This window comes from Eutrigla gurnardus (assembly GCF_963514095.1).
Source record: "Eutrigla gurnardus genome assembly, chromosome: 20".
In the NCBI taxonomy this organism is placed as follows: Eukaryota; Metazoa; Chordata; class Actinopteri; order Perciformes; family Triglidae; genus Eutrigla; species Eutrigla gurnardus.
The window spans coordinates 2726027-2750623 of record NC_139931.1 but is presented as its reverse complement, the minus strand read 5'-3'; the positions used below and the strand labels follow the sequence as shown (position 1 = coordinate 2750623).

The 24597-nt window shown below is 45.7% G+C and overlaps 1 protein-coding gene across 1 annotated transcript; it reads left to right on the top strand.

Annotated features, from left to right (window-relative positions):
* Window positions 1–597: 597 nt before the first annotated feature.
* stx1b (syntaxin 1B) lies at window positions 598–24198 on the top strand. The gene is made up of 10 exons (XM_084037857.1): window positions 598–808; window positions 14788–14862; window positions 15578–15677; window positions 19072–19146; window positions 20182–20255; window positions 20610–20718; window positions 21250–21323; window positions 22981–23118; window positions 23203–23313; window positions 23399–24198. The coding sequence occupies exons 1-10, from the start codon at window positions 779–781 to the stop codon at window positions 23477–23479; spliced, it is 867 nt and encodes a 288-aa protein (XP_083893983.1). The 5' UTR covers window positions 598–778; the 3' UTR covers window positions 23480–24198.
* Window positions 24199–24597: the final 399 nt, after the last annotated feature.

The window sequence follows — 24597 nt, the reverse complement described above, 5'->3', positions numbered from 1 at the left end:
CCCCCATCCTCATTCACCTGAAACCAAACACACCTCCCTGCTGCTGCAGAGAGAGAGAGGGGGGAGAGTGAGGGGAGGGGGAGGGGGGAGAGAGGGGGAGGAGAGGCAGCAGCAGGTAGAGATGGAGGGAGGGAGTTGACGCCTGCGCACTGGTGCTGCATCCCCTCCGCATCCCCCCCTCCTCCCTCCCTCCTCTCTCTTTTTCTGCAGCATCAGTACCACCCCCCCTCCGCCCTCTCTCCCGCCCTCCCCCACTCTCTCTCTCTCTCTCTCTCTCTCTCTCTCTCTCTCTCTCTCTCTCTCTCTCTCTCGGTCGGTGATCCTGCCGGGCTTCTGCTGTTCGCGCTGCGGGGCCACACTGCGACCGCACCGAAGAGGAAGAGGAGGAAGCCGCGGAACCGAAAGGGGGGCAGCCTGAGCCAGAGCGGCGGAGAGGCACCTTTAAGACCAGCAGACCGACCAGCAGACTGACCAGCAGACCGACCAGCGGAGGAGGGTTCGAACGCGGCGTCACCGCACGGATATCGGAGAAAGAGAAGAAGAAGAAGAAGAAGAAGGCGGCGACGCGTCACCGACCCTCCCTCCATCAGTCCGTCCGCTCGGGGAAGCGAAGAAGAGCCGAAGAGCAGCGAGACGAGGACAGACCGGGGAAACGGGTCTTGTTGGGGGGTCTCGGAGCGCACAACGACGAACGACGCGGAGTCGGAAACCTCCCCCCTCCCCTCCCGGACCAGGGCCGATTCTCCGTTTCTAGCAGCCAGCTCGGCGCGGCGACACCATGAAGGATCGTACGGCGGAACTGCGAAGCGTAAGCTCACATTTCTCTTTATTTCATCCCCGTCGGCCTCCATGCCGCCCCCTCCCCCCGCGGCCTCTCCGGGTCGATAAAACCCGCTAACCGCCCCCCATCGGCGCTGGTTCCGCGTCCGTTGCGGAGGAGGCGGCGGTGCTGCGGCTCGGAGCGCTTCACGCTGTGAATACAGATGTGGACGCAGCTGCAGAGCCGCGTTTCTCACACGTCTGATTGATTCTCCGGTGCGGGGATGCTCGGTTTGCGGAGCGGGGCGCACCGGCTGGAGGTCACGGTTACTGCCTTTTATTACTGCCCTCCGCCGCGCCGCGGCTTTAGACGCAGAGGCCTCGCTCCGCTTTTCTCTCCTCCGGCCGAATGTGGCCGTGCGTGTCCGCGCGTGTCCGTGTATGCGTGCTTGGATGACCTGATGGAGGAGGAGAAGGATGATGATGGAGGAGGAGGAGGAGGAGGAGAGCGGACCAAAATGCAGTGATTTTTTTTTCTCCCCGAGGCCGCATCCTGCAGCCGCGCGCCTCCTGCAGCCGCGCGCCTCCTCCCCGATAGAAAGCCGCGTGAATGTGGAGCATCAGTCCGATGATCGATACGCGGCTGGATGGATGAATCGGGATGCAGCGTGTTGTTCGGGTGATAGTGGAGGAGGAGGGGGAGGAGGAGGGGGGGCCTTCATTGTAGCGAAGCCTCACCCATTTTACGGCTCTGCGTCGGGTGAGACGGGAGGTTTTTGCCGCGTGCGGTATGCGGAGCGACGCGGCGCGTTCTCTGAGCGAACAGCTGATGCCGCCGGTTTGGGCGGGTTGTGGTGGGATTCTTAAGGGGGGGGGGTCACATCAGCTGCTCAAACGGGTTCAACCGGGTTCGTCAACCGGAGAATATCAGTTTATTAATCACTTAATCTGCATTATTAATCCAACTATTGATTGCTAATCGATCTGATGGCTCATTGATTGATTTTCTCCGTCCTTCCCTCCACGTCTCTGTGTCACAGATGGATTGTAGGGGATCAGAAGCTGATCAATAGTATCTGATCAATACATCAGTGTGTGTGTGTGTGTGTGTGTGTGTGTGTGTGTGTGTGTGTGTGTGTGTGTGGAGGTAATTTGCATTAAAAAAGTGACATTCTCAGCACCGCCTGGAGTTTACCGCACTGCTGTCCATCCTCCTCCATCCATCCTCCACCCATCCCTCCATCTTCCTCCATCATCCCTCCACCCTCCTCCATCCATCCCACCAGTATCCCTCCATCCCCTTCCATCATCCCTCCATCCTCCTCTATCCATCCCTCCATCATCCCCCCATCATCCCTCCATCCTGCCTATCATCCCTCCACCCTCCTCCATCCATCCCACATCATCCCTCCACCCCCCTCCATCATCCCTCCATCCTCCTCCATCCATCCCCCACCATCCCTCCATCCATACTCCCTCATCCCCCTATCCTTCCTCATCCCTCCATCCTCCTCCATCCTTCCATCCTCCTCCATCCATCCCTCCATCATCCCCCCATCATCCCTCCATCTTCCTCCATCATCCCTCCACCCTCCTCCATCCATCCCACCAGTATCCCTCCATCCCCTTCCATCATCCCTCCATCCTCCTCTATCCATCCCTCCATCATCCCCCCATCATCCCTCCATCCTCCTTCATCATCCCTCCATCCTCCTCCATCCTCCCCCACCATCCCTCCATCCATATTCCCTCATCCCCCCTATCCTTCCTCATCCCTCCATCCTCCTCCATCCTTCCATCATCCATCATCCCTCCATCCATCATCCTCCATCCATTCTCCCTCATCCCTCCATCCTCCCTCATCCCCCCATCCTTCCTCATCCCTCCATCCATCCTCCATCCTCCTCCATCCTTCCTCCATCCATTCTCCATCCTCCCTCCATCCTCCCTCATCCCTCCATCCTCCCTCATCCCCCCATCCTTCCTCATCCATCCTCCATCCTCCTCCATCCTTCCTTCATCCATCCTCCATAATTCCTCCATCCATCCTCCATCCATCCTCCTCCATCCATCAATCATCCCTCCATCCTCCTCCATTCTTCTTCTTCTTCTTCTTCTTCTTCTTCTTCTTCTTCTGTTGCTGCTTAAACGGCAGCGGCCGTCTCTCTAGATTATATTTATATTATATTAATATTATTTAATATTATATTAATATACTATTTATATACTATTTATATAATATTTATAATATATTTATATAATATTAAGATTATATCTATATAATATTTAGATTATATTTATATAATTAGATTATATTTAGATTATATTTCTTTAATATTTATATTCATACAGATGTGGTTTTATTCCAGGGTTTCGTGGTCGTTTAGTTCCACAGATGCTGCTGTATCATCAGCCGCTGCTCACGAGTAATACTCATATAATACTCATATAATACCCATATAATACTCATATATAATACTCATATCTTTATGTAACCGTCTATCATGGGGACGCTGTCTGTTCTCCTCCTCCTCTTCCTGCTCCTCCTCTCCTGATCTTCCTCTTCCTGCTCCTCCTCTTCTCCTCCTGCTCCTCTTCTCCTCCTCCTCCTCCTCATTGAGTGTCAGCAGACTGTGTGAATGTGACTCTCTGATCTTCAGCATTTTAAAATGTCTCCATATAATGTGACCTTAAACGCAGCACGGTGCCTTCATGTCTGCTTGTAAATCTCAAGCTTCTTCACTCATTCATGGTGAAACACATTCATGACAATAAAGACTTTTTTGGGTATACATTAAAATATTTAGTGATAAAAGGTTGATTGTTGTTTTATCCTGGTTGCTGGTAAAAAAAAAAGCGCTGCATCATTGTTCTACCTGCTGCAGGAAATGCTGTGTCATGTTAGACCAGCGTCTCTCTGCAGCAGCTTTACTGGTTCATGTTCTCGTTTTACTGGTTAATGTTGTAGTTTTACTGGTTCATGTTCTCGTTTTACTGATTCATGTTCTAGTTTTACTGGTTCATATTCTAGTTTTACTGATTATTCTAGTTTTACTGGTTCGTGTTCTAGTTTTACTGGTTCATATTGTAGTTTTACTGATTCATGTTCTAGTTTTACTGATTCATATTCTAGTTTTACTGATTATTCTAGTTTTACTGGTTCGTGTTCTAGTTTTACTGGTTCATATTGTAGTTTTACTGATTCATGTTCTAGTTTTACTGATTCATATTCTAGTTTTACTGATTATTCTAGTTTTACTGATTAATATTCTAGTTTTACTGGTTCATATTCTAGTTTTACTGGTTCATGTTCTTGTTCTACTGGTTCGTGTTCTAGTTTTACTGGTTCATATTCTAGTTTTACTGATTATTCTAGTTTTACTGGTTCTTGTTCTAGTTTTACTGATTCATGTTCTAGTTTTACTGGTTCATATTGTAGTTTTACTGATTATTCTAGTTTTACTGGTTCGTGTTCTAGTTTTACTGGTTCATATTGTAGTTTTACTGATTCATGTTCTAGTTTTACTGGTTCATGTTCTAGTTTTACTGATTATTCTAGTTTTACTGGTTCGTGTTCTAGTTTTACTGGTTCATGTTCTAGTTTTACTGGTTCATGTTCTAGTTTTACTGATTCATGTTCTAGTTTTACTGGTTCATGTTCAAGTTTTACTGATTCATGTTCTAGTTTTACTGGTTCATGTTCTAGTTTTACTGATTCATGTTCTAGTTTTACTGGTTCATGTTCAAGTTTTACTTAATCATGTTCTGCTTTTACTGGTTCATATTCTAGTTTTACTGGTTCATGTTCTAGTTTTACTGATTCATGTTCTCGTTTTACTGGTTCATGTTCAAGTTTTACTGATTCATGTTCTGCTTTTACTGGTTCATATTCTAGTTTTACTGGTTCATGTGTTAGTTTTACTGGTTTGTGTTCTAGTTTTACTGATTCATGTTCTAGTTTTACTGGTTCATGTTCTTGTTCTACTGGTTCATATTCTAGTTTTACTGGTTCATGTGTTAGTTGTACTGGTTTGTGTTCTAGTTTTACTGATTCATGTTCTAGTTTTACTGGTTCATGTTCTTGTTTTACGTGTTCTAGTTTTACTGGTTCATATTCTAGTTTTACAGGTTCATGCGCCCCCAGTCCAGTGGTTTGAGTCCGGTGGTTTTAGACGGGGGTTTTAGTCCAGTGGATTGAGTCCGGTGATCTGGGTCCTTGGGTCTGGGTCCAGTTCAGTCGCACTGACGGATATATTATATGCAGCTTCGTATCGCAGTGAACCGTCGTTGAACAGGTGTGTGTGTGTGTTTTATGTAGATTACTTGAAAGAAGGAAATGCACACACATCCAACTATTTTAATAACCAAATAGCTGTTTTTTTTTTACATTAATCAATGACAATTATCATTAAAGCAGCATTCTCTTTACATTCTCTCTGCTGGCCACCAGGGGGTGACTCCTTTCTGGTGGTATAGAAGTCTATGAGAAAATGGTCCTACTTCTCTCTGCTGGCCACCAGGGGGCGACTCCTTTCTGGTGGTATAGAAGTCTATGAGAAAATGGTCCTACTTCTCTCTGCTGGCCACCAGGGGGTGACTCCTCTCTGGTTGTATAGAAGTCTATGAGAAAATGGTCCTACTTCTCTCTTGATGTATTATCTCAGTAAACATTGTAAACATGAGTTTATGGTCTCAATCTCTAGTTTCAAGTCTTCTTCAATCCAGCATGATGTTCATTTAGTACATTATGGTCCATTTAGAGTCCACCAGACCAGAAAGCAGGGGATGCTTTAGGGGGCGGGGCTTACCTGCTGATTGACAGGTCAATTTAGAGTCCAACAGACCAGAAAGCAGGGGATGCTTTAGGGGGCGGGGCTTACCTGCTGATTGACAGGTCAATTTAGAGTCCAACAGACCAGAAAGCAGGGGATGCTTTAGGGGGCGGGGCTTACCTGCTGATTGACAGGTCAATTTAGAGTCCAACAGACCAGAAAGCAGGGGATGCTTTAGGGGGCGGGGCTTACCTGCTGACAGGGTCCAACAGGAAGGAGACAGGAGGAAACTGGTAGCTCCAGTGTTCTATCCAGTTTAACCTGGTTTCCACTCAGTTAGCAGACGGGATGCTAGCTTTTAGCCACCGAGCTACGGCGCTTAAACACGTTGCCTCACATCGAATGGCGTTCTAAACCCTGTTAAGTTTCTATAAGTGTGAACCTGATCTGAAACCTGATCAGGTGACTAAACGTATTGATCAGCCATGTTGCCCCACCTCAGAACAGAACATGGTGTTCAGAGGCAGCAGAAGGGCGGGGCTGTTTGTTTGGCTTTATTTACCCAGAACACACACACACACACACACCTGCTGCAGACAGAAGGCCTGCTGCCGATGTCTCATGTCTGAGTACTGACTTGCTCAAGGGCACCTTGACAGCAGCAGCTTGACACTTCCTGCCGTCTGACCCTTTCAAAGTAAAGTACCAGTATTAATCTTCTACTAACTAACTCGTTATCATAAATTATATAAACGTGATCCGTCATCTTTGCTTCTCAAAGGTTCTCACTCCAAATTCAAACACGTTTTATTTTTAATTATTCAAGTTTAAAACAGCTTTACAGCTGCTGACCTTACTTCCTGTACACAATATGTACTACATAATACTGTATACTACATACTATACTACATACTACTGTATACAACATACTATACTTCATACTACTGTATACAACATACTATACTTCATACTACTGTATACAACATACTATACTTCAGACTACTGTATACAACATACTATACTACATACTACTGTATACTACATACTATACTACATACTACTGTATACTACATACTATACTGCATACTACTGTATACTACATACTATACTGCATACTACTGTATACAACATACTATACTACATACTACTGTATACAACATGCTATACTACATACTACTGTATACTACATTGAATACTACATACTATTGTATACTACATACTATACTACATACTATATTTCATACTATATTTTATACTATACTACTGTATACTACATACTATATTACAAACTATACTTTATACTATACTACTGTATACTACATACTATATTACAAACTATACTTTATACTATACTACTGTATACTACATACTATATTACAAACTATACTTTATACTATACTACTGTATACTACATACTATATTTCATACTACTCTACATCGGTTTACTTCCTGAACTCTGGAAGGAATTTTTCAGAAGGCTGAAGTTGGATTAGAGGAAATGTGCCATTGTGGACCAGGACTGCAGGGTTTAGAGACTAGAAGAAGAACCCACAGGGATCAGGTCTCCTTCAGGTGCTCACTGAGGTGACCTGCTGAGGTCAGCAGACCAGGTGGCTCCTGATTGGTCAGTCAGTCCTGATGAGGAGCTTCAAATACAGCCGTTTGTTCTGGAAACGTGTTTCTGGCTTCAGGCTGGATGCTAATGTGTGTGTGTGTGTGTGTGTGTGTGTGTGTGTGTGTGTGTGTGTGTGTGTGTGTGTGTGTGTGCGTGTGTGTGTGTGTGTGTGTGTGTGTGTGTGGGTGTGTGTGTGTGTGTGTGTGTGTGTGTGTGTGTGTGTGTGTGTGTGTGTGTGTGTGTGTGTGTGTGGGTGTGGGTGTGTGTGGGTGTGTGTGTGTGTGTGTGTGTGTGTGTGTGGGTGTGGGTGTGTGTGGGTGTGTGTGTGTGTGTGTGTGTGTGTGTGTGTGGGTGTGGGTGTGGGTGTGGGTGTGTGTGTGTGTGGGTGTGGGTGTGTGTGTTAGCCTCTGGCCACCATTCAGCCAAGTCAAGGACAAACTCTCCATTACTACACAGGAGATCACTTTACCAGACTAACGTTATTCTCTGCTCGTACTGGTCTCTGCTGGTCTCTACTGGTCTCTGCTGATCTCTGCTGATCTCTGCTGATCTCTTCTGGTCTCTGCTCTTCTCTGGCTTCATTAGAACTCATTTCTAATTCTTGCTTTTCCAACATTCCCCGTTGTTTCTGATCGATGGTTCTTACTTCATTCAGATTTACATGATCAGTTTCCTCCTTTTAGTCCACACACTCATACACACACATATAACACACACATAACACACTCATACACACACATAACACACACATATAACACACGCACACACACATAACAAACTCACACACAACACACATAACACACACATATAACACACACACACACACACACATAACACACTCACACGTAACACACACAAACACATAACAATAACACACACATAACACAAAGGTATTTTTAATTACCAACTACTTAAGTTTGTTAGAATTAAACATGTTTCTTAAGTTAATTACACTTAAAATGAAGTTGTTTCAACTAGTTTTTTTCCACATTTTTAAAAATTATTTTTAAGTGTTAATTACAATAATTATGAATTAATCACAATATAAAGAACATTTAGATCAATGTACAAAAACTGCACACAGGTGTTTCCACAGCAGATGGTCAGGCTTCAAACAGTATGACACGTTTTAACACACAATGTTTGGGAGATACTTTCTGAATCATGATATTTTGAACATCTTGACATCTTAAAGAGGTCCGTAAGATCTGAGATGCGTTGCTTCTAGCGGCCTCTCTGGCGGTAGATGGAACTGCAGACGAGCCTCTGGGACTCATCTCCCTCACCCAACAGTGTTGAGGAGGTCCGTGGTTTTCCCTCGTTGGCGGTCTCTTTGCTGCTTGATGACTTTCCTTCTTCAATTCCATTAGTTTGTTGTTTCTTTTTCTTGGGACTGGAAGTTGAACGGTCTTCATTCTCTGCATGTTGATCCTCCATTGTGACTCAGCAGTAGGAAGTTACCAATTTCCCATTACAAGTAAACGCAGCATACGCTAAACTAAAGGGTATGCTGGTCAAATTTCACTGCTAAATACGACTAGGGTTAGTTACATGTAGTAGTACAACATATTCCATTAGCCTAACCTCTAAACATTAGTCCAGTATTGGTCATATCACATTTCAGAATATGCCCAAATTCATTGCTTTAGACGAAATGTTTTGTAAATGAATGATGCTCCCCTTGAAAATGTCCTTTGTGATGTATTTGCTCAGCCGACAGGTTCTCTAACGTCTTACCTGTTGGAACATGTCCAGGCGTGTTGAGTTGGTAGGGGACTTGAAATCCTCAACTTAAGGTTGTGAAAAATTCAGTCATCAAGCCAATTATATTGCATTGCACTTACATTATTATGTCAACGCAACTCATCAAAAATAATGTGTCTGAATCAATACATTAAATGTTTTAATTTGCAGCTATACAATTAAGTGGTAGTAACAGATGATTTTTAGTGTGCACAGGAGACATGAAGCGAAGGTTGCAGTGTAAATCAAATTATCAATGTTATCCTTATTCTTTTGTTATTGTCGTTCTTATATGTTGTGGTCATTTGCATAATTAACTATTGAAAATGACCTACGTTCCAATCACATTTTCCATCATATGTTTTCCTTCCAATGGTGGCTTAACTTCCTCATAAATATCCTAAAACTGGGTCCTCACATTCCAGGTCTTAAACCGGGTCCTCACATTCCTGGTCTTAAACCGGGTCCTCACATTCCTGGTCTTAAACCTGGTCCTCACATTCCTGGTCTTAAACCTGGTCCTCACATTCCAGGTCTTAAACCGGGTCCTCACATTCCTGGTCTTAAACCTGGTCCTCACATTCCTGGTCTTAAACCTGGTCCTCACATTCCTGGTCTTAAACCTGGTCCTCACATTCCAGGTCTTAAACCGGGTCCTCACATTCCAGGTCTTAAATCGGGTCCTCACATTCCAGGTATTAAATCTGGTCCTCACATTCCTGGTCTTAAACCTGGTCCTCACATTCCTGGTCTTAAACCTGGTCCTCACATTCCAGGTATTAAATCTGGTCCTCACAAAGATAGACACACTCTCCTCCTACGTAGTATTGAACCTGCAGTATCTGCTGACTGAAGACAATCCTGTGTGTGTGTTATCTGTGTGTGTGTGTGTGTGTGTGTGTGTGTGTGTGTGTGTGTCTGCAGATTGGTCAGTGGGAGGCTGGTCATGTGATTTATGACAGCATCCCCATTTAATAGCCCTGAAATCGTCCCGGCCCTCCTGTGTGTGTGTTTGTGTGTTATCTCTCTGTGTGTGTGTGTGTTTGTGTGTTATCTCTGTGTGTGTGTGTGTGTTTTTGTGTTATCTGTGTGTGTGTGTGTGTTTTTGTGTTATCTGTGTGTGTGTGTGTGTGTGTGTGTGTTTTTGTGTTATCTCTGTGTGTGTGTGTTTGTGTGTTATCTCTGTGTGTGTGTGTGTGTGTGTTTGTGTGTTATCTCTGTGTGTGTGTGTGTGTGTTTTTGTGTTATCTCTGTGTGTGTGTATGTGTGTGTGTGTGTGTGCTCATGTATTATAGATGTGCCCCTCCCCCTTCCACAGCTCAGTGAGCGGCTTCGTAGCAGCAGCAAACATCCTCCTCGTCTTCCATCTCACCCTGTGATTGATTTCACCCGTTCATCGGTTCGACCAATCAGACGGCAGCTCCCTCTAACCAATCAGGGAGAGGGGAATGGATTGGGATCCATTTGGTTGGGTCCGTCCTCGTCGTCTGTGTTCCGGTTGCAGAGGGACGGCGAGGCGGTGATGTCATGCTGATGTCACCGGTCTGATGGGAGGACGCGTGTGGTCCTCTGAGTCACAGCGAGGGTCGTCTGAGGAGACCGCATCAGACCGGTTTCATTGTCCTTCAGCTGGACTCGGCCGTTAGAAGGGGTCTGTAGATGCTCCCAGCTGCAGCTCCGTGCGTTGGCTTGGTCGTGAACGCCGTTTAGACGGGATCTAATCCCAGCTGGGGTTCGGTCTCATGTTCTGGACTAACGGGTCCAAACTTATCTGAACTCATCGTATTCAGGAATGTCATGAGTTCGTTGGGACGTCTCGTTGTATTAAGACGTAATCAAATATCTTAAATACCTTAACTCACCGCCATCAGGAAACATATAATGCAGGGGGTCCCCAAAATTATTTGGGGGTCCCTCCACCGGGTCTCTATAGACCTCGGGGGTCCTTGGCCTGAAAACGTTGAAGACCTCTGGTTAAAGGGGTTAATTTAAAAACATCTGTGTCACACACATGAGAATAAAACAGATGTAGGTCACGATCACCTGCAGCACACACACACACACACACACACACACACACACACACACACACACACACACACACACACACACACACTAATGGTCCCTCCCCGGGGAACAGGAAGTGGAATCAGGACGAGTGAATGTTACAGAAAGTCAGTGATGGATACTGAAGGACGTTAATAACACACTTCCTGTTTCCTTCACTGGTAACGAGCTGCAAATAATGAAACATCTATAATTAAAACACCTAAAAACCTCATGATATGAAAAGAATGTTTTTTTTTTATATGTTTAGATTCATCAGTTTATTCTACGGGTTTATGTCTTTTCATAAACCATAATCTGTTTGAATATTTATCTACATAAGCTGAACCGTATTTTGTCTTTATTTACTCTTTGTCGTTTATGATTGTTCTAATGTATATATACATATATATATATATATATATATATATATGTATATATATATATATATATGGAGGCCGGGAGATGAAGGGTGTAAGGGTGTAAGGGTGAGGAGGATCCTCTGGTCTGACTTCATTCTGCTTCTAGTCCGGTTCTAGTTTGGTTCTAACGTTCCCTTCAGGACAGATTGGGTTCAACGAAGCTCTTTGATCTAGACTGAAATGTCAAGAAAGTTCTGGCTTGTTTTGTTCATGGTTCCCAGAGGATGACCGGTCTGTATCCTTGTTTCTTCTACTAGAACCAGAGAACCGGTCCCGTGGTCCGTTTTCAAAGGATAAACCTACTTTTAGTAATTAAAAGTTTTTATTTACCTGACGGAAAGCTTCATCGCAGGCAGCTGGGACCTGCTTTAGGTCGCTGAAGACGTTTGAGATTAGTGTTTTGTTTTATGAATCAGTTCTTGATTTGATCAATTACTGGAAGCTGATTTGAATATTTTCATGTTAAACTTTAAGTATTAACATTTTATACGTAATACAACCTTCCCATCACCCTCGTCCTCCTCCTCCTCCTCGCAGCAGCAGCAGCAGCAGGGAGATGAAGGAGCCAGCAGCACTGAGGCACTCTGGGTAATCTAACTGTTTTCCCAGGATGCAGTGAGTCATGGAATCAATACATAATCTTCTTCTTTTAGTCGGGTGGCGGCTGGCAGGCGGCGCGTGTGTGTGTGTGTGTGTGTGTGAGAGAGAGAGAGAGTGTGTATCATTCAGGATGTTACCTGGTGGAAGTCTCTGCTGAGCATGCTCAGTGGGCATCATTAACGAGCATCACAGTTACATCCACCACAGTGCTGCGCTGTGATTGGCCAGATTGCGTTTGAGGGGGCGGGACATAGTGTTGTTAGAGTCCACACAGTTGTTCTGTCGTCAGTGAAAGAAGAAAATATAACATTTATGAATAAAATATAATAACAATGAAATAATATAAAATTAAAAAAGTACATTTGAAATAAAATTAAAAAAATATATAATTAATTAAAATGAAGTGGTGGAGGAAAATGTAGAATGTGTGCAAGTGTAAACAGGTTTCCTCTTCCCAGCATGCCTTTCTCCATCCCTTTACCCCCCCTCCATTATTCATTACCGTGTCCCATAAAAGACCCTTCCTCCTTCTTCCTTCATCTCTTTCTTTCCTCAGTTCATCCCTCTGGCATCGACGGCAGTCTGACCGTTTATTTATAGACCCAACGACACAAAGAAGACAGACAGCTAGTGTGTGTGTGTGTGTGTGTGTGTGTGTGTCTGTCAGGATGGCTTCATGTCACTTTTTCTCCTGTTTCTACTCTTGTTTCTACAAAACTGTAGTTTCAATATGCAAAACAATTTTTGCGTTCTGGCCGTCCGTTTCCATGACGACGGCGTTAGAAACCGGGTTCCAGAGTGAAATCTTTTAAATACGCAACTCCAGCATCGCCGTGTAGACCCTGTCACGTTAGCAGTCTGTGTCTTTGATACGTTTATTATTCTACGTGAGGATCTGCTGCGTCGTCATGGCGATCAGAGACCATCATCTGCACTATCTGCTGGCCGCGTTTCATACTGCAGCGCTTCAGCTCGTTGAGGATTGAAGGAGAAACCCCTCCCCTTTTTTAGCGTGGCCGTTGTCATGGAAACGCAGTAGCAGATGGTTTAGAAGCTGACGTGACGCGGTGGTGGAGACCAAAACAGAGCTAAAAGAGAGAGACTGTTGAATGACACAAACACTGGGGGGGTCTTCAGTCCCTCAGCCCTCCAGAGACCCTCTGAAGTGCACCGGACCAGGACCTCCTGGGGATGTGGTCTGCGTACGGTACGTGCTCCAGGTCGACTTCGCCCTGTGACCTTGTTATTCAGTCCTCTGGGGTTGTCGTGGTGACGCCGCGTCTGATTGCCATGGCGATGAGAGTCTGCGTTCAGGCTTTCTGTTGATCGGAGACTCTTCTGGGTGAAATGTTTCCGTCGGCAGACGAGAGAGGAGTTTATATTCACAGTGTCAGGGAAGCTCAGATGTCGGAGCCACATTTGAGCACATGAATGCACCACAAGTGTGCGTGTCACGTTGGTGGGTTCGTGCAGTTGAAGACGTTCGGTTCTGTTCGTCACGTTTAAATGAACGTTTCCACGGACGCCGTGTGAACGGGCGGTGACCGGTCACAGGGAGCACAGATGGACTCTGGGTAGAGCCAGAGACCCCAGAGGATTGTGGGTAACACAGCTCGCTGCTGGCATGATTTACTGCTAACACACACACACACACAGAGTGTGTATCCATGCATGCAGAAACACACACACACACTGCTGGCATCAGAAACACACTCTGACACCTGAGGTCAACGTCCTGATTTAAGTCTGCATGACATGAAGGGGGGGGGGAGGGAGGAGAGGGGGGGAGGAGAGGAGAGAAAGGGGGAGGGAGAAGAAGGAGAGAAAGTGGAGGGAGGAGAGAAGAGAGGGGAGGGAGGGAAGGAGAGAGGGGGAGGGAGGAGGGGGAGAGGAGACATGATGAGAAGGACATGAAAGAGGAAACAAGACCAAATGTAAAAGAGGAGTAGAAGGGAGGAAATGATAAAGTGATACAGGGCTGTCGTCATGGTGATGGTGATGATGATGATGGTGATTGTGGAGTATTCACGTTCCTAGGAGGAGGTTTTGGTGGTCGTGTGTATTTGTACAGTAGTAGTATCTCTCCCCTCCCCCAGACAGTTAGTAGACTACTCCTCCTCCTCCTCCCTCCTCATGTCTGCAGAGCTGCAGAGATTCACTGTCACTCAGTCACAACTACATACAGAACTACAGTACTGTGTACTAGACATACAGTACTACAGTACTCTGCGTACTAGAGATACATTACTACAGTACAGTACTGTATACTAGACATACAGTACTAAAGTACTTTGTGTACTAGAGATACAGTGACCAGGGTCAGACTTAGACCCAGATCAGATGTAGAACCAGGTCAGACATAGACCCGGGTCAGACGTAGATCTGATGATGCAGTGATGATGCAGTGATGATTATATAGTAATAATGCAGTGATGATGCAGTGATGATGTAGTGATGATGCAGTGATGATGCAGTGATGATGATGCAGTGATGATTATATAGTAATAATGCAGTGATGATGCAGTGATGATGATGCAGTGATGATTATATAGTAATAATGCAGTGATGATGCAGTGATGATGCAGTGATTATGTAGTGATGATGTAGTGATGATTATATAGTGATAATGCAGTGATGATGCAGTGATGATGCAGTGATTATGTAGTGATGATGTAGTGATGATTATATAGTGATGATGCAGTGATGATGCAGTGATTATGTAGTGATGATGTAGTGATGATTATATAGTAATAATGCAGTGATGATGCAGTGATGATGATGCAGTGATGATGCAGTGATGATGTAGTGATTATGTGTTTCCTGTGTGCAGGCTAAGGACAGCGACGATGACGAGGAGGTGGTCCAGGTGGACCGGGACCACTTCATGGATGAGTTCTTCGAACAGGTAAAAGAGCCACTGAACATGATGACCTCACCATGCTGAACAGCGTACAGATAATCAAGTATGTTATCATTATAATGATGATAAAGGGGCTTCCTGTCAGCATCAGTAGCTCTGAAGGAAGGTGTTGGTCATGATGAGTCTATAAGAGAGAGAGAGAGTGTTGTTGGCATGGGAGGGTGGCGACCTTGTTGGAGGGCGGCGACCTTGTGGGAGGGCGGCAACCTTGTAGTCGGCGAGGAGGCGGATCGTCCCCACCGACTGGAACAGCTCTCAGATCTGCTGTTGAGCTCCACCTGAAGGCAGGAAGCTTCACAGCTGATCCATCATCAGCGTGTGTGTTTGTGTGTGTGTGTGTGTGTGTGTGTGTGTGTGTGTGTGTGTGTGTGTGTGTGACAAAGCTGTACAATCACCACGTTCAACAACTAAACTACAGACAGGTTTCCAGGGAAACGTAGTCTCTTCCAGACCAACAGTTTTAAATAGTTTGAAACTCTTAACGAATGAAACGAAGACGAACCATCGGTCATAAAAACACAACGAAGGAAAACTGTAATATTTATATTCCGTTAGTTAGTTAAGTTTGTAACAACAAAATATTTCTTTAACAGCATTTTTATGTTCAAATAAACTGCTTTGTAATACTTCAGATGTGTTTAAATGTGTGTGTGTGTGTGTGTGTGTGTGTGTGTGTGTGTGTGTGTGTGTGTGTGTGCAGGTGGAGGAGATCAGAGGCTGTATAGAGAAGCTGTCGGAGGATGTGGAGCAGGTGAAGAAGCAGCACAGCGCCATCCTGGCCGCCCCCAACCCTGACGAAAGTAAGACCTGAACCTGAACCACAAGCCCTACGTGACCAGGATGTGTGTGTTAGCCATTAGGGTTCAAGACTCTGTCCCCTTTAGTTTTCGTCCTGGACTCTGGGTCAGTCAGGGGACCTCGTGAAGGTTCATAAGGGATTTAAAGATCAACGTCTGGATCCAGATCATGAACAACCTAATAAATAATAATAGAATCTGAACATTGATCCTAAAACAAACAGGGAGCGAAAGTGAAGAAACTAAAACAGGTGTGATGAGCTTGTAGCAGCGACGTCGCCATGGCAACATCACCCGTCGATTGGTGGACTATGGTTTTTAAAAGTAATCTTAGTAGCTAACTAGCTTTGGTAGCGTGGTAGCGCCCTGTCAATCAGCAGGTAAGCCCCGCCCCCTAAAACATCCCCTGCTTCCTGGTCTGGTGGACTCTAAATGGACCATAATGTACTAAATGAACATCATGCTGGATTGAAGAAGATATGAAACTAGAGATTGAGACCATAAACTCATGTTTACAATGTTTACTGAGATAATACATCAAGAGAGAAGTAGGACCATTTTCTCATAGACTTCTATACAACCAGAGAGGAGTCGCCACCTGGTGGCCAGCAGAGAGAAGTAGGACCATTTTCTCATAGACTTCTATACAACCAGAGAGGAGTCGCCCCCTGGTGGCCAGCAGAGAGGATGATGGTTTAAGAGACTTCAGCATTGGCTTCACATCTCTGAACCGGAGGTTGTCACCTGGTCCAGTTCTAGACACGACTAGATCAAAGATGTTATGATTTAAATATGTCAGCAGAAACGTGATTGGTCGAGCTTTGTGATTGGTTTACTGAGTCTCCACTGGAATCCAGATCTTAGAGTTGATCCGTGAATCTGATGGAAATGTCCTCCGAGCTCCAGCTGACACGCCGAATACACTCCCTCCTGTCTTGAGTGTCGGGCCGTTCACTGTGACCCTGACAAACTGTGACTCAGCAGTAATGACTCAGCGTCTCCGCTGAGGCCTGAAGCCTGAGTGTCATCAGACGCATCACACTGTAAAAAGGTCTGGCAGCAAAGAATCCGTTTCATCCCATCCAGCATCACGTTAACATCACGTGTCCCTTTAAGAGATGCCTCGATGCAACGCACCAATCATGTTCACATCTAGCTGTGATGTCATCAGTGATGTCATCAGTGAGACCGTCTGCAGAAAGACGTCTTTTTCAGAATCCGTCTGCTGATGAGAAACTCTGACTTCATGTTCTGCTTTAAAAACATCCGTCTGTGATCTGGATCGGGTGGGGTGGGGGGGAGCAGGAGCCGGAGTCCCAGCTGACACCGGTTCACCTGGACCGGTAACTGCTATGTGATGGAGACATGTAAAGCTGCGTTCTCTCTGCTGGCCATCAGGGGGCGACACCTCTCTGAATGTACCGCTCCTCCACACTCCAAATATGGTCACTTCCTTCACTGGTTGCAAAGATCCACGATGGCGACGAACTGGAGGCTTCAAAACTGAGTCAATATACCGACGGGTGACGTCGCCATGACGACATCCCCTTTTTCTGTGACAGTCTACCAACCTTAGAGCATTAGCATGTTAGCAGAAGTAGCATATAGTTAGTTTAGCTAGCTAACATTATAACGGTTCAAGCACTGATCAACCTTAGCAGCATTAGCGATTAGCTTCGTTATATCAGATTATATCGTACATCAGGGTGGTTTCTCCGGCACGTTTGTCTGCATGTTGATGTTTTTCTGTTGTTGCATGAATAATTACGATTTTTTTTCTGTTTTCTTTCTTTAAACCCTCCGACACACTCCTCCTCCTCTTCCTCCTTCTCTTCCTTCTCGTCTTCCTTCTCCTCTTCCTCCTTCTCGTCTTCCTTCTCCTCTTCCTCCTTCTCTTCCTCCTTCTCCTCTTCCTCCTCCTCTTCCTCCTTCTCTTCCTTCTCGTCTTCCTTCTCCTCTTCCTCCTTCTCGTCTTCCTTCTCCTCTTCCTCCTTCTCTTCCTCCTTCTCATCTTCCTCCTCCTCTTCCTCCTTCTCTTCCTTCTCCTCTTCCTCCTTCTCTTCCTCCTTCTCGTCTTCCTTCTCCTCTTCCTCCTTCTCTTCCTCCTTCTCCTCTTCCTCCTCCTCTTCCTCCTTCTCTTCCTTCTCCTCTTCCTCCTTCTCTTCCTCCTTCTCGTCTTCCTTCTCCTCTTCCTCCTTCTCTTCCTCCTTCTCGTCTTCCTTCTCCTCTTCCTCCTTCTCTTCCTCCTTCTCGTCTTCCTTCTTGTCTTCCTCCTTCTCTTCCTCCTTCTCTTCTTCCTTCTCTTCATCCTCCTCTTCCTCCTTCTCTTCCTCCTTCTCTTCTTCTTTCTCTTCCTCCTTTTCCTCCTTCTTTTCCTCCTTCTCTTCTTCCTTCTCTTCCTTCTCCTCTTCCTCCTTCTCTTCCTCCTTCTCGTCTTCCTCCTTCTCTTCTTCCTTCTCTTCCTTCTCCTCTTCCTCCTTCTCTTCTTCCTTCTCTTCCTTCTCCTCTTCCTCCTTCTCTTCTTCCTTCTCTTCTTCCTCCTTCTCTTCTTCCTTCTCTTCCTCTTCCTCCTCCTCTTTCTCCTCCTCTTCTTCTTCTTTTCTCCGTTGTGGTTCCGTTGCATGCTGCCTGACGTCTCCTCTTCTTCTGGTTCAAGCATTTAAACTGCATGAAGTCCAGTTCAAGTCAGAGGAGGTGAGGAGGTTTACTATGAGGAGGTTTACTATGAGGAGGTTTACTATGAGGAGGTTCACCAGGAGGAGGTTTACCAGGAGGAGGTTTACTATGAGGAGGTTCACCAGGAGGAGGTTTACTATGAGGAGGTTTACTATGAGGAGGTTTACCAGGAGGAGGTTAACTATGAGGAGGTTTACTATGAGGAGGTTTACCAGGAGGAGGTTTACTATGAGGAGGTTTACTATGAGGAGGTTAACTATGAGGAGAGGAGGAGAAGATTACTAGAAGCGAGAGAATCCAGAGCTACTCCTCTTCTTCTCCTCTGGTAATACCACGTCGCCTCCTCTCTTCTTCTCCTGCTGCATTCTGGGTCAGCTCACTCTCCGCTGACAACCAAGCCATCTCACTAAATGCATTCCAATGTTTCTGCATGAATAATGCATGATGTGAGTTGTAGTGAGAGGAGGAGGAGGAGGAGTAGAAGCCATTCATAAAGAACAGTGTTGGATTCTTGACATTGATCATTATCTGCCTCAATAATTGATTAACGAAGATGAAGAACTGTTTGTAGAAAGGATCCTCTATTAGAGAATATGATATTAAATACATCAACATGGAGCCAGTATTAGATACTTTGTGTCGATAAGTAAAGAAGCATTTTAAATTCAAAAGAAACCAGCAAGTATAAGTGTTGGATAAATGTCTCTTTGTCGTCCCTCAGAGACCAAGCAGGAGCTGGAGGATCTCACAGCTGACATCAAGAAGACAGCCAATAAAGTTCGCTCAAAATTAAAAGGTAGGAACGTTCATCAACCACTGTGATCAGAAATCCATCAATACAGACTGTTTCAGTGAAAACAGCAGACCATAATATATATATAGTCATCAGAGAAACACACGAAGCAGATCAATGATATTGATGATCTAGTTCTTGACTTGTGTCCCCTGTCAATCACTGATCAATAACAACTCACAGCCAGCAGCTGGATGAGAGGAAGAACTCCAGAAAAGTGTTGATTCATCAGAGAGACAGGGGGAGAGAGAGACAGGGAGAGAGAGAGAGAGACAGGGAGAGAGAGAGAGACAGGGAGAGAGAGACAGGGAGAGAGAGAGACAGGGAGAGAGAGACAGGGAGAGAGAGAGACAGGGAGAGAGAGACAGGGAGAGAGAGAGAGAGAGAGAGAGACACACACAATGTTGGTTCATGCTGAGGTTCAAGGACATCACTGCTTTAATGTGAACAGCCAGAGGTTTGACTGCACACACACGCATACACACACACACACACACACACACACACACACACACACACACACACACACACACACACACACACACACACAGTACAGATGAAGCAGTATAATTTCCCAGCAGGCCTCAGTGTTACGATGAATGTTTGTTTCCTGCTGTCATCTCAGTGGGGGTTGATGTCAGAACACACAGGCTCCGCCCACATGTATGTATGTATACAGTGAGGTTTTTTTGGTCTCTGTGTCCCTGTGGACTGACGACCTCATCCTGCTGACTGAGTGTTTCTGTCTCTGTGGGCAACTGAATATAAATATAAATATCAGTAAAACTAAAGTAAAATTAGTATAGTGAGTAGAAGTAAAATTGCTTCACTTAAAAACAATGTTCACATTTTAAAACTATAAAATGTTCATGGATTTAATAAAAAATAGAATAAAAAAAGATGAATTCCAGCAGTAAAAACGTTTTCATTGCCTTTTGATATACTGACGGTGAAGGCCACAGCTTTATTGTGGCGGGGTGAAGATGGCTAGAGCTTTCACAATAAGAGCATCAACTAAAACTGTGTGTGTATTTGCAGCAATCGAGCAGAGCATCGAGCAGGAGGAGGGTCTCAACAGATCATCAGCGGACCTCAGGATCCGTAAGACACAGGTGAGTCCAGGTCCAGGTGTCTCTCGTCTGATTGGACGTCTACTGAGCGTGTGCAGAGCCTCTTTATTCCTCTGGACCCTGCAGTATCCCGCTCTGTGATTGGCTGCTTCCCCCCATCACTCTGCTGTCTGCTGCCTCCTGGTGGAGAAGACGAGAACTGCATTCTCACTTTCATTCAGAAATCACACATAAACCGCATCCCTGTCTCATATTAACTCGATGACAACATAACATTTTCAGATCTCTTCACATACAAAAACATGAGAGCGAGACCAGGTTATTTCATCTGCAGTCAGACTGATAGCCTCCTGTCTGTCTGTCTCTCTGTCTCTCTCTCCTCCTGTCGTCCTGCAGCACTCGACGCTGTCACGTAAGTTTGTGGAGGTGATGACTGAGTACAACACCACGCAGTCCAAGTACCGGGACCGCTGCAAGGACCGCATCCAGAGACAGCTGGAGATCAGTGAGTACCACAAACCAGAGGTCTAGATAGTAGCCCACATTAGTCCAGAGACCAGACCAGACAATGTGGAGAAACCAGAGACTGTCTGTGGTCCAAACAACAAGGTCTCTGCTGTATTTATGTCTAGATGACCTTATTTGGAGTGTTGATGGAGCAGCTACATTGTTAGCATAGCCTAGCTCCCATCAACCAGACTCCATTCAGAAAACCAGCGTTTTAAAAGTAGTTATCTTGTGGTCTTGCAGACAGACCTAACAAAGCATGACTCAGCACTTTTTACTGATCACCATCATTATGAAGTTATTTCAGCATCCGTTTCATCTGGTTATTGATATTAAATCACAGATCAATACTTTATTCTGGTTCCTCCAGCTGTGGTGAACCAGCCCACGTGGGTTTTGCTAGATCCAGTGAATCCAGCTTGGTGAAATCCACCGAGCACCTCTGGATGATGTCATGAACCCAGACCATGTGACTGAGGTGAAGCTTCAGGTGTTCTCTAAACGTTCTCTCTCTGTGTTCTGTCTGCAGCTGGGAGAACCACCACCAATGAAGAACTAGAGGACATGTTGGAGAGTGGCAAGCTGGCCATCTTCACCGATGATGTAAGCACCGCACCTGAGCCTGGCTTTCAATGCCGGTCACTTTTACCTGAGCCATTCTGCTTCCCTCAGCCATTATTATGAACTACCGGGAGGCAGAATCGCCACAAGGTGCGCTGAGACATCAAGTGAACACGGCCGTTGTCACATGGCATGTAGCGATAGGAGGATGCACTGGGAAGCTCTTATTTTGATGGATTCACACTTTCAAATTAAAAGCTCAAATACGTGCATTCACCTCTGCCTCTGGCCAGCGCCGAGTCACGTGACCTCGTGGTCAAGTCTTGTGACTTAACGCCGTGCTGAAAACTCAAAACCTTTCACGCTGAGCTCCTCTGGTTGAAGCCACGCCCACCTCTGATGTCACAGTGTGATGTCACAGTGTCCCAACCAGCGGGGGTCAGGAACATGGTTTACAGCCGGCGTTAAGTTACTCTGAGCAGGTAAGTGAGCATCAACACGGCACCACACAGAAGAACCCGGAGGTCGAAGGTCGTCACCATGTTTACACAAACACAAGAGTCTGGTGTGAACCACACAGCTTTTATTTTGAAAGGTCATCTTCATCCTCACCTTCCACATGTTGTCCATCTAATTCTATATTGAAAACTCTCTAATGAGCGATGATCCGGCCGCCGCCGACAGAAAAACGTTCACACTCATCTCACTGATATTATAACATCATAATATGATAGTTATAATGTTATGTTTCTATTAAATATTGACTTAATGTCAAGTCTTTTAGAAACGTATCAACGCTGTTATCATTTACTTTTCTCCATCACTTCTACTTCTACATTTTCTTAATGTGGCTGTTAATAACGGCTGTTAAAGCTGTCATCAGTGGAATTTCCTGCAAAGGTTTTTCACATTAAAAGCCTCTCAGCGTCTTAGTCCGCTTGGCAGGAAGTCTTCACTCACAGTGACGGGCAGACAGACAGGTAGAGACAGACGACATGAGGAACATTTAACATCCTCACTGTGAACACAATGGATGGAAACTACACTGATGCTGGAACACGACTACTAGCTACATAGCGGACAGCTGGCTAGTTAGCTAGATTGCTAATTCCACCGTGCTTTAATGCTATACTGATTACAGATAATTAGTGGATCAGCATAGCTGAGTCTAACAGTCCCGTAGCTCTGGGAAAAGACAAGCTAACTAGCTCCCTAGCTAACTAGCACCCTAGCTAACTAGCTACTTAGCTGACTAGCTAACTAGCTCCCTGGCTAATTAGCTAACTGTCCAGACATCGGTCTCCAGCGCTGCGTCCTCTCTCTTCCTGGCATCACTGTGACATCACTTTACAGCCCCACTGACACGTGTCGTCACCATGGCAACCAACAACAATCACCACTTTATTTTGTAACAGTCACATTACACATACACACGTTATAAGCACGTTTAAAGTAACATTTAACAATAAAAGTTTTACTTCTCCCAATTTGGGGGGAAATATTTTATAATTATTCTCATAATTTCTTATATTTTTGGTTTTTAATAATACATAATATTAATACTATAATATCATATATAATAATATCACAATTTGTAATTTTAATTACATTTTCTTTTCTTCTTTTTAGTTTCTCTTTTAAATATAAACCAATCAGAGTTAGATAATAGTTTTGTGTTGAACCCGCCGACTCCTTACAGATCAAGATGGACTCTCAGATGACCAAGCAGGCCCTGAACGAGATCGAGACCCGGCACACCGAGATCATCAAGCTGGAAAACAGCATCCGCGAGCTGCACGACATGTTCGTGGACATGGCCATGCTGGTGGAGAGCCAGGTACGTTGCCTGGCAACGGGCGTGGAGGGGGTTGAGGGGGCGGCGACTCGCCTGGTCACATGTCAACCTGCTGTTTCCTTTCAGGGCGAGATGATCGACAGAATCGAGTACAACGTGGAACACTCTGTGGACTACGTGGAGCGAGCCGTCTCCGACACCAAGAAGGCCGTCAAATACCAGAGCCAGGCCCGCAAGGTAACACCCGTCAATACTCCAACTACCACAATGCATTGCCATCCACAAAAGCTCACGCACCCGTGTCTGTCCTGTCGCCCTGCAGAAGAAGATCATGATCATCATCTGCTGCGTCATTCTGGGCGTGGTCCTGGCGTCGACCATCGGCGGCACGCTGGGCTTCTAAGACGCTCCGGCCGCCGCCACCGTGACGCCGACCCCGACCGACCGTCCGACCGCCAGCTTAGAAAAGAAACACCACGACGACACAAAAACTTGAAACACAAATGCAAGACAGATAACCAATCAGCTAGGAAGAGATAACGACCCAATCACAGATAGAGGAAACACCACGGGGATGGGTGGGGTTCAACACAACACAGCGCCATCTATAGCTGACCTACACACACCACATACACAAGAAGAGGGTAAACACACCTGCTATTTATTACACCTGTACCAACATATGAAGCCACACGCCGCTAGCCACGCCGCTAGCCACACGCGTTTGTTTGTTTTGCCTTTTTTCTTATTTTTTAAGCGTTTCTTTAATTTCTTTGGGAGTCTCAGAGGACAGTGATGGTGACTGCTGCTGGGTGGGAGTTCTGTGGGACCGGGGTCCCAGACCCGGAATAGAAGGATCCAGAGCCAGAACCTTTATGTTGTCTGTTAGTTTCTTACATGTGTTTCCCATTGGAGGTTCTGGAGCTGATTCCTGCACGGGTTCCACTCTCTCTGGCTCCGTCAGAACGTTCCCGAGCTCTAGAACCTGCAGCGAGGTTCTCCAGAATGCTGGCCAAGGTTCTCCAGAACGCTGGCCGAGGTTCTCCAGAACGCTGGCTGAGGTTCTCCAGAACGCCGTCAGTAAAGCTGGAACGTTCTAGAACGCTGTCCCGCAGGACGAGCACCCGCCAGCTTTGGTAGAACCAACTTTCGCCTCTCATTGGTTGCTCACTCCTGTCACTCACCTCAGTCAGCCTATGAAATTAGCCGACCTGCCACCCAGCGTGTCTAGAGCCGCCCACCCAGCTGGTTCTCCCAGCCAGCCGATTGGTTGAGAAAACACGATGTGTGTGTGTGTGTGTGTGTGTGTGGGTGTGTTATTGCAACATGACAGGTTTCCACGACAACAGCCTCCCCTCGTGTCACATGTATCCAACCAAAGAACAGGGGGGAGGGGCCTCTGGTCTCCCGCAGAATTTGACGTTTTTTTTGTGACGTTTGACTGACAGGTGAACGGTGGGACGGGGGGGTGGGGTTAAAGGAGGGGCGGGGTTTAAAGAGGGTGGGAGGAGGCCGGCGGTC

Excerpts from the sequence above, each read along its gene's own strand:
- stx1b (XM_084037857.1), top strand. The coding sequence starts at position 779 with ATGAAGGATCGTACGGCGGAACTGCGAAGC. Across the intron at positions 20,256-20,609 it reads TCAGGATCCGTAAGACACAG|CACTCGACGCTGTCACGTAA; the intron begins GTGAGTCCAGGT and ends GTCGTCCTGCAG. Across the intron at positions 23,119-23,202 it reads CCATGCTGGTGGAGAGCCAG|GGCGAGATGATCGACAGAAT; the intron begins GTACGTTGCCTG and ends GTTTCCTTTCAG.